Genomic DNA, 12,860 nt, shown 5'->3' with positions numbered 1-12,860 from the left:
CTGACTACATAAAGAAAATGGATTGAGGGGGTGGAGAAAACAAGCAAAAACAGGTGAGGGAACTTAAGAAGTACAAATTACAAATTATAAGTAAAAAGGGATTGGGGACAAAAAATAAATATATAGAATTTTAAAAAATAAATCACAGGATTACAATATACAACATAGGGAATATATTCAATAATATTGGAATAACTTTGCATGGTGACAGTTGGTAACTAAAGTTATCATGTACTGTATAAAATATGAAATCACTAATGATGTATACCAGAAACTAATATAACAGTGTAAGCCAATCATACTTCAATTTTAAAAATTCTTTTAATTTTACATTAAAAACTTACATATACTTAGAAAAAGAAAAGAAGGTGGATATAAGACCCTCATTTATTTTATAACTCAAGGTCATCACTGTGGATATTACTAACACCTAATGGCTAATGCTATGTGCTCAGGAACCAGTAGGGTGCACACAGCAGGTCTGCCCATCTGCTTGGCTCAGTGCCCCCTCCTCCTCTCCCTTGTTGTATGGTCCTCAGTGGTTGCTCTCAGCCCACAGTATCTCTGCCACCAGCACCCACTCCTCAGCCTCCTGGGTTGAGCAAAGTGAGGGACACATGTAAGAAAGGGCTGGGGAATAAACGCAAAAACCACTTAGCTCCTGGGGAACCAGCCCTGAGTCCAGGCACAAAGCCCATTGTGGGACGCAGAGGATCCTGTTTACTTCCTGTCCATCAGCTGAGCTCCAGAATGAATGTTTACACACACATGGGCTTCCCACGGCCTCCACCTGGACCAGAGACCACCAGCAAAAGTGGCCTCAGACAAAGGCCAAGTGACAGGACAAGCCTGGACCATTTCTCAAGGTCCTGGGAAGAGGACATAACTCCCGGCAACTCCTCCCCTCTCAGGGGAAGGGACTGCATGAACCCATTCTGGTTCTCTGAGGTCACCCCACTTACACACTGCGGGGAGCCGGCCTGCTCAAGGCCCAAATAGGCCCTGGGAAAAGGCCTTGAAAGAGGCCATTCCCTGTCCCGCCACCCCATGATAAAGTAGTAAAATATTTGCTGGGCCTCCTTTGTTCTTCCTTGAGGAAAACGTAGTAGTGACCTTCACTTAGTAGTTTATTTTGGGAATGCCAAAAACAAGATGTAAGCTTCTGCAATCACTTAAAACAAAGAATTGTATTGATGTGACAAACACCAGATGGCATTTTTTATGAATTATGTTTTCTGCTTGTACTAGTATAAAGGTAGCTGTTCTACTCAATAAAATCGCTGACTTGCCTAAAGAGCATTCAGCCCTCTCGACCCCATCCTTTACTTTCAGCTTTTTTTTTCTCAGGCTTCCGTGTGGTTGCGGTCCGGACTTGTTCATTTTGCCGGCTGGTTCCGGCAACACACCAGAAATGGAGACCTCGCCCCTCAGAGAGAAGTGCTGATGACCTGGGGAGGTGGTCTCTGTGACTCAGGCCCAGGCAGAGATTTCAGGCTCTTCCTCTCCACCCTGAGGGCCCCGGGCAGTCGGAGACCAGCCCTCCCCACCCGCAGTACCCGTGGAGGTGCACACAGGGGCCAGGTATGCTGGGAACTCTCCGGCTGCTCTGTTCTAATTAGGAGTGACAAACAAGGGCTCCTTAGCCCGGTGCTTGTTTCTCTGAGAGGTAGAGATACTCCTCAGTTCTCACAGGACAGTCCATGGAATTCTCCAGGCCAGAATACTGGAGTGGGTAGCCTTTCCCTTGTCCAGGCGATGTTCCCAACCCAGGGATTGAACCCAGGTCTCCCTCATTGTAGGCAGATTCCTTACCAGCTGAGCTATCAGGGAAGCCCTTCTCATAGGACGGAGGTTTTCATATCTCAAAATTTTAAAACCCGAAAAGCCTCACCCAGGACTGATGTCACCCTGCATTTTGTCACTGGTGCTTCCCGGAGTACCTGGGAGGTTCCGCTCGTGCTATAGGTGGTAAGACCACACTGCTTGGGATCATGGATGATCCACGGAGCGTTCTGTGCACCTGAGGGATTAAAAGAGGGCTGAAGATCAAAAAGGAAACATGTTTGTGTTTTAGAAAATCCTGGGCTGAGTTTAGATCTTCCACCATCTAAGATATAAAGAACAACAAGCAGTATAGATTGATCACAACAAAGGAATGGCTTCAGAAAATCAATTATTTAACTACTACTGCTAATAGTACTACTACACAGATGAGCTGCTACATTTACGTCCTCTACGCCCCACTTCTCCTCCATGACCACCCAGCGACCAACCTCCTGAAAGGGCCCAGGGCTCTACCAGTGTCACCTTATGCAGCCCCCAGTCTGGCCTTCCTGGATCCCCAGCAGGAAGTATTATTGGGGCTGGAAAACTGTGAAATCAACACTCCTAGCACCACAGTGGGGAGAATTCCATCTCAGGAAGAACCCCAGATCTTGTGGCCTCTGCCTCTAGGTCAGCTTCTCCCATGAGCTGCCACAGCCAAGACCCAGGACTCATATTAGAATGGGATCCATCCAAGGCTTAGTGACACTACTCAAGGGGCTAACAGCCCAGGACAGCAAGAAAAAAAAAAAAAAACAACCCAGCAGCTCAGTTCAAACACAGCCAAATGGCTATGCTTTGAGACCCACTTGACTTTAAGACTCTAGCATCAATACCAAAGCCTTCAGCTGTGTGGATCACAATAATCTGTGGGAAATTCTGAAAGAGATGGGAATACCAGACCACCTGACCTGCCTCTTGAGAAACCTGTATGAAGATCAGGAAGCAACAGTTAGAACTGGACATGGGACAACAGACTGGTTCCAAATAGGAAAAGGAGTACGTCAAGGCTGTATATTGTCACCATGCTTATGTAACTTACATGCAAAGTACATCATGAGAAACGCTGGGCTGGCAGAAGCACAAGCTGGAATCAAGATTGCCAGGAGAAATATCAATAACCTCAGATATGCAGATAACACCACCCTTATGGCAGAAAGTAAAGAGGAACTAAAAAGCCTCTTGATGAAGGTGAAAGAGGAGAGTGAAAAAGTTCATTTAAAGTTCAACATTCAGGAAACCAAGATCATGGCATATGGTCCCATCACTTCATGGGAAATAAATGGGGAGACAGTGGAAACAGTGTCAGACTTTATTTTTGGGGGCTCCAAAATCACTGCAGATTATGAGTGCAGCCATGAAATTAAAAGATGCTTACTCCTTGGAAGGAAAGTTATGACCAACCTAGACAGCATATTAAAAAGCAGAGACATTACTTTGCCAACAATGGTCCATCTAGTCAAGGCTCTGGCTTTTCCAGGGGTCATGTATGGATGTGAGAGTTGGACTGTGAAGAAAGCTGAGTGCCGAAAAATTGATGCTTTTGAACTGTGGTGTTGGAGAAGACTCTTGAGAGTCCCTTGGACTGCAAGGAGATCCAACCAGTCCATCCTAAAGGAGATAAGTCCTGGGTGTTTATTGGAAGGACTGATGCTGAAGCTGAAACTCCAATATTTTGGCCACCTCATGTGAAGACCTGATTCATTGAAAAAGACCCTGATGCTGGGAGGGGTTAGGGGCAGGAGGAGAAGGGGACGACAGAGGATGAGATGGCTGGATGGCATCATCAACTCAATGGACATGAGTTTGAGTAAACTCCAGGAGTTGGTGATGGACAGGGAGGCCTGACGTGCTGCGATTCATCCAGTCGCAAAGAGTCGGACACGACGGAGCGACTGAACTGAACTGAACTGAGCATCTGATACCAAAGAGAAACTAGAGAACCAGGGACAGCAGAGAAAGACCTGCTCCAGGATATGATCCAACATTAAACCCTAAGGCCACTCATCCAACCAGGCACCTAGCATGAGTCATAGGCAGACACTGAGGCCCCAGGGTTTCCTGATAAGCAGAATTCATGAGAGCTCTGCTGTGTGAGGTCAGGAAATCCTGCACAAACAGGCCACACCAGCTTGCCACCTATGCATTTCAAACAAAGACATGGTGACTATGTGGAAATACCATGACTTGGACAGCTGCACACGGGACAAAGAAGGGCTAGGACAGCCTAAAGGGCTCCTGCTCCATCTCCCACGCCCAGCCCATCACAAGGCACTGGAGTATCCAGGTGGTCAGTGCCCTCTCAAAGGCAGCACTCTGCCCCACACACCTGTCCCACCCTCTGGCGCAGTGGCCAATCCTCTTCTGACATCAGTGAGAACTTCATCCCCAAGGACCACCCAGTCCCCTGTGAGCTGACAGACTCTCCGTCTCTCCAGTTGTGTGGGGTGGACTTCACCTGCCCAGTTGCCCACTGCCCGCAGTGCCCTTCAGTACAGCACAGCCTTTAAACAAGAGCCACGCCACCCACCTGTGAACCACCTGGCCCATCCACCTCACTCCAGCACAATGGACTGATGACAACTCACTATTTCCTCCACCTAAAACACCCTTTTTCACAGCAGCTGCATCTTCCATCCCTCCTGCTCTCACACACCCACAGCCCGCCCGTGTCCCTAAGGTAGCGCTAAGGGACCACGGAGAGCACAAGCCACCCAGGGGGGTCTGCAGCAGACCTCCAGCAGGCTCAGCCAGAACAGGGGGCTGCCGGCACTGTGTCCCCAGGTGGACTGTCCTCTGGGGGGTCTTCACCCAGGATCTTCAGGGTCATGGAGGTCACTGACCTCACAGCTTTTTGTATCTGGTTTGCCTTGCACATCCCCTCCTCCACCCCCTGCCAATGCCAGGCTCCCAGGATCCCCCTTCAACCAGGAATCCATCCCCACAGCCAGGGAGAGAAAGCAGCATGGAGGGTGCAGAGAATTCATGGTGAAGCTGGAGCTCCTCCCCATGAGGATTTTGACTCACAGTGCCAGCTCATGGGGAAGGGGGCGGCCTGGGGAAAGGTGTGCTCTTAGGAGTGCTAGGCGGCTACGGTCTAGACACAGGGCTCTGGGTTCTGTTCCCCTGGTGGAGGAGAGGTGATGGTATCTTCTTAGAAAAGCATTTATCAGATGTGACCTGGTCAAGGTAACAACTTTTACTTTGTTAAATTATAACAAGAGAGCCATAAAATGTACGTTATTCTGGGCTCAGGTCCAAATTGCCTTCCTCTAAATCACAAAGCACATATTGCCTGAGGCTGCTGGAATCTTCTTTTGGTCAAAGATCAGACAGCGTTTATACTGAGCACCAGGAACTTTCTAGCATAATATAACATGTCTTTTATTTAAGGCCATCCTTCCACAATACTCTTTAATCGGTTTAAAGAAAAATAGTAACCCTTGGTAGTCCAGTCCTTGCCATTCTAAAGATAAATACAACCTCTGAACTTTATCATGTTTCTGTGAGGGTTCATCCTCAGACCTTAGACTACTGGCCTCTCTCCCCACCCGTCCCATCCATCTTAGTACTGAGATACATACACGAAAAAGCAACGCACAGTATGAAAATCTTTTACCTCAAGAAATGTAAACACTCCCCAAATTAAATAGGATTTCCAGTAACACTTTACGATTGCTTTCATTAAGGAAGGCTCCTGTGCATCTTTCTGGGGTCTCTTAACTTCCTGATCCCAGTACCTGCGACGAGAAACAGAGCACAGTGAAGAACAGCGTGTCCACCACAGGGAAACAGGGAGGGGCGGAATGGGAGATGGGCCTTCACTACAGGCGCTCTGTGGGGCCCCATAGATGCTGGCTGACTGCTCACGGGGCTCCTGAAAGATGAGCGGTGCAGACTCTGAAGCACCAGAGAAACAGGCCTTGAGGGAAAAGTTCCAGATTCTGGAAACAAGTTCCTGCCAAGCTTTGCTGGATTCACAGGTCATGAGCAGTTCAGGAGGGCAGACTCCCTCCTCCAGGGGCCCCACCTCCAGGGACAGAGCTCAGCCTCCAGGGCTGTGGCTGTGGGCTCCCTCGACTTGCACAGATGCACAGGGAACACGGGCTCCCCCAGCCTCCAAAGTGGGCTAAGCCCGGGGTCAGTCTGAGAAGGGTGAGTGTGCAGAGTCAGGAGAGGAGTCTCAGAAGAACCCAGAGGAAGGCAAAGCTTCCCCCACACCTTCAGCCACACGCGGAAATTCTCACTCTCCCTCCCTTCTCCCTGATGTCTGTGCTCACCCTTGCAGCTCTTCTCCAAGGCGCTGGGAGCGATCTTCCGGAAGGACCGAGTACATGTCATCTGGTTCTAATTTCCGTTTGTGACCAATTTTAAACAAGGGGTTTAGCCACCTGTTTAACATTAAAAGGAGAGTAACATACATCTAAATTACACATCTCTATTTAGAAACCTACATTCATGGACATTGTTTAAAAAAAAAGTCTACATTTTAAATATATAAAGATACCAGGGGAAATTAGACATGTGCTTACACACATACATTCTAGGTATAGGAAAGTCATGCTGGCTTATACATGGTATAACAATTAAAGCAGGCTATTTGTGGCCTACTGAACATACATTGTACATCTGCTTTAATTATTAAGGAAAATATATATCTAGAAATGAAAATAAAGTAACAGTGTTTCAGGCAAGCAGAATAGAGCTGAATGGCCATTGTGGGTAAGGCTGCAGATATGTCCCTGTATTACTGAGGTCTTAAATCTTCTGAACTGTATCAGATTCAAGGATACCTAGATAGCGCTAGTGGTAAAGAACCCGTCTGCTAACGCAGGAGATGTAAGAGATGCTGGCTCTATCCCTAGGTTGGGAAGATCCCCTGGAGAAGGAAATAACAACCCACTCCAGTATTCATGCCTGGAAAATCCCATGGACAGGGGAGCCTGGTGGGCTACAGTCCATGGGGTCACAAAGAATCAGATATGACTGATGTGTCTTAGCACCAGTCATATTCAAAGCGGTATCAACCTTGAGATCAAGATCTCCTTAGATCAGCTGTCAACACAGAGGGATTTTTACAGGGTATTATCTTACGGACACAACACCCTGAACCTAACAGGCTCTGGACCCTGACCTCCTTACAGACCTGTCAGACTCCCCTCAGCCAGAACACTCATGTGAGCCTCTTGCTGACCCCAGCCTCCTGAAGTCATTCTAAAGATAAGAAACACCTTCCCAACTAAAATGCACAGTTGAAAAAAAAAAATGCACAGTTGATTCTTCTTATGGTCCTCCTTGCTATCACTCCCTGGCAGATTCATTTATTTTAAAAAGTAACATTCAAACATCCAAAAGGGCTGGAGTTTTACTGACTGTTGGATCTGTCACCATCAGCCTCAGTCGGGGAATAAATATAGCCCGCCAGACTTTCAGGGAACTGCACTAACAGCTGACTGCATCACCAAACTAGATTTAATTCCTCCACGTGCAGGCTTCTGCCTGGGGACATCAAGGTTGCCCCCACTGCCACCCTTCTGCAGCAAAGGCATATGTGTTAGTCAAATCCCTATTTCCTGGGGGTCCAACCAACTGTTCACTATGAGCCCTCCACCTACAGGCATGGGTAACTATAGATAGTTACCATGCTTAAGGGCTCTGGGGACAGGATCATACCAAACATGGAGGGGTCTGGCCATGCAGCAAGTACCCTGGATGGAAGGGCACCACCATGAACCTAATTGTGACTCAAGAAAACCCAAAGACAGTGTGTGCACCCCTGAGGGATGTTTATTCCTCGAGGACCCTATGGCAAGGGCCACCCACATTGGGCCATCAACTGTCTGCAAGAAAACTCTACCAGGGGACACTGAGTTCTAGGTTGTTCAGACCCAGATCAAGGTTATATTCAGATTTTAATTACACTCGCACAACCTGTGAATCAAAGGGGGCCATTCATCTAATCAGGAGGGGAGCTGGGCTGGTAATAGCAGTTGTCTCTCTTGTAGGATCCCTAGTGAGCTTAGCATGAGAAACAATTTATAATACCTAACTGTATGTATATGCATATACATATGTATATCCATATATATATGTGTGTGTGTATATATATATATATAATTCAGTCAGAGACTGGCCTGGGTAAGTAGAGAAACCAGTTCTAACCTTAGAATGATAAAATCGCACTGGACCCTCTGGCATGACATGACACTTGACCACCACAAAGCTCTTGATTACCTCCTGGCTGATCAAGGGGGAATTTGTGCCCCAGCAACCATTTCCTGTTGTTTCTATGTTAACACAAGTGGTCAGAAAGAAGAGAGGGCATCCCAACTGCCAGAGAAAGCCGCTTGCAGACAAAGACAAATATCATATGGAATCACTTATACATGGAATCTTTAAAAAACCAGTACAAATGAACTTACCTACCAAACAGAAATAGAGTTACAGATGTAGAAAACGAACTTATGCTTACCAGGGGGTAAGGGAAGAAGGGACAATTGGGAGACTGGGACTGACATATATAAACTACTGTATTCGTGTCTGACTCTTTGTGACCCCATGAACTGTAGCTCGGTAAGCTCCTCTGTTCATGGGATTCCCCAGGCAAGAATACCGGAGTGGGTTGCCATTTCCTTCTCCAGGGGATCTTCTCAACACACAGATCTAAACCCAGGTCTCCTGCACTGCAGCTGGATTCCCTACTGTCTGAGTCACCAGGGAAGAATATATAAAATAAATATGTAATAAGAACCTACTGTATAGCAGAGGGAACTCTACTAAATACTCGGTAATAGCCTTTATTTTTCTTTTTTTAAAGAAAAAATCTTTTTTAAAAAGTGGATATATGTATAATTGACTTACTTGTAAATTAACTATACGTCAATAAACAGAAATTTTTTTAATAGACAGGCCACTTGGCTAAATACTCAGAACAAGAATGGCCTGACTGAACAAATTTGTAACAGTTTCAAAAGAAGGATTCCCAGCTTCCTTGGGCTTCTAAGGCTATTCTTAGAATCCCTACAATTACTCTCCTTCTCCTGCTCTTTGGTCCATGATTCCTCAATTGCCTCATTAGTTTTATCTCTTGGAGAACTGAGACAATCAAGCGGCAGATTGTCTTTACCCAGGGCTATGGGAAACTGGGACTCTAGCTTGGTGACAATGAGATTCATTTTGATTGAATCAGGAAAATTCTGATCCTCTAACCCAACATATGACAGCCCCCAAGCTTAGCAGGAAGCAGTATCATAAGACCAACCTTTGCCCCTTTAGACTCCATCAGGAACGAGGAGCAGTAAAAAGGAAAGACTGTTGCCCCAGAATTATATCCCTGCCCCTTTCTCAAATGGAAACCAACTGCTCTTATCTGAGTTTCAGACTCAATCATAAAAGGAAAGAGAAAAACAAGAACTGATTAGAACTAGCCAGGACCCAAATGGCAAAAGACCTAACCTCCAGTAGACACAGAGCATCGTTACACATTCACTGTAATATATTACCTGCTAAATGACACACCCACCAGGACCACTACAGTTGACAGTGGCTATGACAACAAAGTGAAGAACTCATACAGGGACTAAAAAGGAGTGTTGTCTTAATTTCAGGTCCAAATCACACCCCATTCTTGCATAAACCATGAATATTCCTCCCTCTCTTAACCTGATTCCCTTCCATTTGCTTCAGCCCTGCTAGATACACAGTGTCTCAGCCCAAATTGGGCTGAGGGGTTATTTGCAAACTAAGTCTCCATCTCTCCATCCTTTGGTCATTGAGCAAAGCTTGTGCTCTACCATTCTCACCATCAATTTACTTATTGGTTGTGGAAATCTGAGTAGAGAAAGATACTCCCCAGTCATGATAAGGGGTCTCAATCTGGGCTAGGATCTGGGCACAAAACCAGGCAACCAAGTCTGTGATAAGCACAGCAGTTACATACACAAGACACGTAGACTCCAGAACCAGACAGTCTGACTTGAAATTCCACTCCACTGCTTACTAGCTGTGTGATGGTAGGCAACCTACTCAACCTCTATGCTTCAATTTCTTTAGGTGTGAAATAAGAGGTAATAGCTCCTTCCTCTTCAGCAGGAAAACTGGAAATGGGTGCCAACCAAAATCAAAGTCCTCACCTTCCATTTCTACGCACACACACTTTCAAAATCAACAAACAATGTGCATTGAGAGTTTCTTGCTCTACATGAATTTAAAGAGACATTTGTCTATTTTGCTATTATTTATGGTAACCACACACATATTCCTTCTTCTAGGACCCTCTTTCCTTAAAGGCCATCAAATAGCCAAGAGATGTAGCCACATACACTGAATATATCACCATCAAAACAAGCATAGGAGTTGCCATCCCCCTGGGGATCCCCTAGGCTGTCCCATAAAAGAAGTATCAGAATTTGTGGGAAAGATGAATGAGTTAGGGTCGAGAAACAAAAGATTACTAATCAACCAAGTGTGATTAAAGTCAAAAGCTTCAGGCCTGCATTTCTGTAGTCCTAGCTATTAGATGAAGACATCTTTTAAGAGCTTCAGCACTCTGCAGCATTTTTCATCTGTGTTTCCTCCCAGCTCAGGGATCCTTCAGTGGTTTCAGGACCATAGGACTCCTGGGCAGGACCATCTACATCAAGACCATGTACTGCTTCTCTGAGCTAGAGATCTGGATAAGACCCCACAGGTTTCAGGGACCCCATCCCCAGGGTTTGGTCCTCAAAGGAGGAAGTGCAGATATTTGCAATAGGGAAAGGGGCTGTGGTCAAACAGACACTCTGCTCCTGGCTGTGTGTCCCAGGAAAAAGGAAAAGGTGTTCCAGAATGGTGTTCCCATTCCTTTCATAAAAAACAATTGTATTTTGTACGCACATGAAATTGGCCACAATGAGGTACCAGGACAAACAGTTGACCACACAGGAAGGGAAGCAGGGAGAGAAAGAAAGAGTCATAGACAGGGGGGAGAAAGGGAGCCCAGGGCAGCTGGAACTCAGATGTTCACCTAAGGAACATGGAAGATGTCAGGACATCATTGGAAGATGGCAAAGGTGCAGGGCACTGATTAGATAAAGTTTTTCATAAGCTGCTTGTTTGGGGTGAAAGCTGCAGCTTATTTCAGAACTGACAGTGAATTGCTGAGCAGCTCTGAAGCAGCTGGATAAGGCGGACACCAGGTTCCTGGGTCCTCTTCCCAGCCCTACTGTCACTGGCCCCAGGCGCGCACCCTCTCCTTGTCCCTTGGTCCCCAACAGAGGCCAGCAGTGTCAGGCATGTGCCCACGGGGACTGTCACAGGTCAGACGGGGCGCTCACCAGACAAACAGGCGCGAGCAGAAGTTCGCCTTCTGCAGCGGGTTGGTCTTCACCTCCGGGGACACGGGCAGCATCTTGCCGGCCAAGGCGGACACAGACCAGGGTCGCGCTGCTCAGGAGGCGGTGGGGCTCCTGCTGCTCCTGGAGGCGCCGGCGGGGATGCTGGAGACTGACCGCCCTGCAGGTCCACTGGGCGGGAGCCTGAGAACACCTGCTTCTGAGAGTGGACTGACCTTTGTGCGCCAGCTGCCAGCTCCTACCTCCCAGGAGTGAGAAGCCTCCACGGTCCACCTTTGAGGCAACTGCTCTGTGCAGGTGCTGCCACAGGCATAAGATGGAATCAGTGTGCGACGTTTGGGGCTGCAGGACCAAGGGACACCCAGGTAGACGCTTCCAGAAGCCCCACGCAGGTGGGAGGCAAAGCTACCAGCTCTTTGATGAAGGCAGGCAGGCTGACTGCTGGGCACAGCCAGTCCAGCTCCCTGGAGCTCACCTGGCTGCAAACTCTGCGGAAGTTCCTGCTCTGAGTCCAGGCACTCACCCAGAAGGTGGAGAAGGGAGGCTCAGCCCCGCCCATCTCTGCTGCTTAGAGGCTCCCCATGGGCTGCAGAGGAAACCAGGAGAAAGCTGGCAGAAGGAGATAGCAGCCCACCCTCTGGGCACCCTGCCCTCATCAGGACCAAACAAGGGCACCGTGGGAAGGTCTTCAACTGAAATGGAGCAGGACCCTGGGGGGCCTTCCTGGGATAGACCCTACCCCCACCCCATGCCCTCTGCCTGTCTCTTGTGTGTAGAAAAGCTTCAGTCTCCCAGGCCTCTGAGTCACAAAAGGCTGGCTCAAGGATGATTAGAAGAATGTGAAGATGTAATAACAAAAAAACTTCATCAATAGATTAGCCATACAGCAGTCACAGAACCTTTATAACAGGATCTGGTGCACACTCCTGAGTTACTTTGCAGATGCTAAAAAGTCCACCAGGAGGACGAATTTAACTGCATGATGACCAGGATAAACTGGAACCTAAGGATTTATGATGATAACCCCTGTTACATTACCCTGCTCCCCAACATCAAGTAACCTGGACTCTCTCCCTCAGCTTGCCTTTAAAAATCCTCCCCTGGAATCCACTGGGGAGTTCCAGCCTTCTGAGCATGAACATCCTGTACTCCTTGCTTGACTCTTACAATTAACCTTTCTCTGCTCAGAACTCCAACTTTTCAGTTTGTTTCACCTCAGTGTACATTTGGCACAAAACTGTGGTTTGGCCAATACAAACCAGGCACTAAATATTTGACGATGGCCAAGAACAGGGTTGAGCACAGATAATGGTTATAGAGCTGCAGGACTTAGAGAAATGTAGCAGAAGATTAGAAGACTTCAAATGATTTCAAAAGATGAATTCATGCTGTCATTAGAAATCTCCACAACATGTGAGATGTCTTGCATCTCACAGGTTACATTGTGGGGGGACTCTTATGAGTTTTTTTGCTGCCCTCTTACAAGGGGAATTTGGAACAGAGAGATTGCCTTATGATTTCTTTCATCATGAGCTCAGCTCAATAAAGCTGGAGGAGAAATCTATTTTAACGAAATCCTTAACATATTCAAACATTTTTTATAACTCAAACATGTAACAGTGGCATATGTTATAGAACACAGGTTATGTGCATTTGTGGGGAACTTACTTCACTTTTAACTCAAACAATGCCCTATTCAAGGAG

General features: G+C 47.0%; 1 protein-coding gene across 1 annotated transcript in view; it reads right to left on the bottom strand.

Annotated features, from left to right (window-relative positions):
* LOC136144263 (ATP-binding cassette sub-family C member 4-like) overlaps positions 1 to 11,212 on the bottom strand; it is a 141,589-nt gene extending 130,377 nt beyond the window's left edge. Inside the window, exons 1-3 of the mRNA XM_065902012.1 lie at positions 11,139 to 11,212; positions 6,105 to 6,215; positions 5,444 to 5,564 (exon numbers count right to left, since the gene is read on the bottom strand). Of these exons, the coding sequence (XP_065758084.1) occupies positions 5,444 to 5,564; positions 6,105 to 6,215; positions 11,139 to 11,212 (306 nt within the window). The remainder of the gene's footprint in view (positions 1 to 5,443; positions 5,565 to 6,104; positions 6,216 to 11,138) is intronic.
* Positions 11,213 to 12,860: the final 1,648 nt, after the last annotated feature.

Source organism: Muntiacus reevesi, chromosome 11 (assembly GCF_963930625.1).
Source record: "Muntiacus reevesi chromosome 11, mMunRee1.1, whole genome shotgun sequence".
In the NCBI taxonomy this organism is placed as follows: domain Eukaryota; kingdom Metazoa; phylum Chordata; class Mammalia; order Artiodactyla; family Cervidae; genus Muntiacus; species Muntiacus reevesi.
This window is presented reverse-complemented; position numbering and strand designations above follow the sequence as displayed.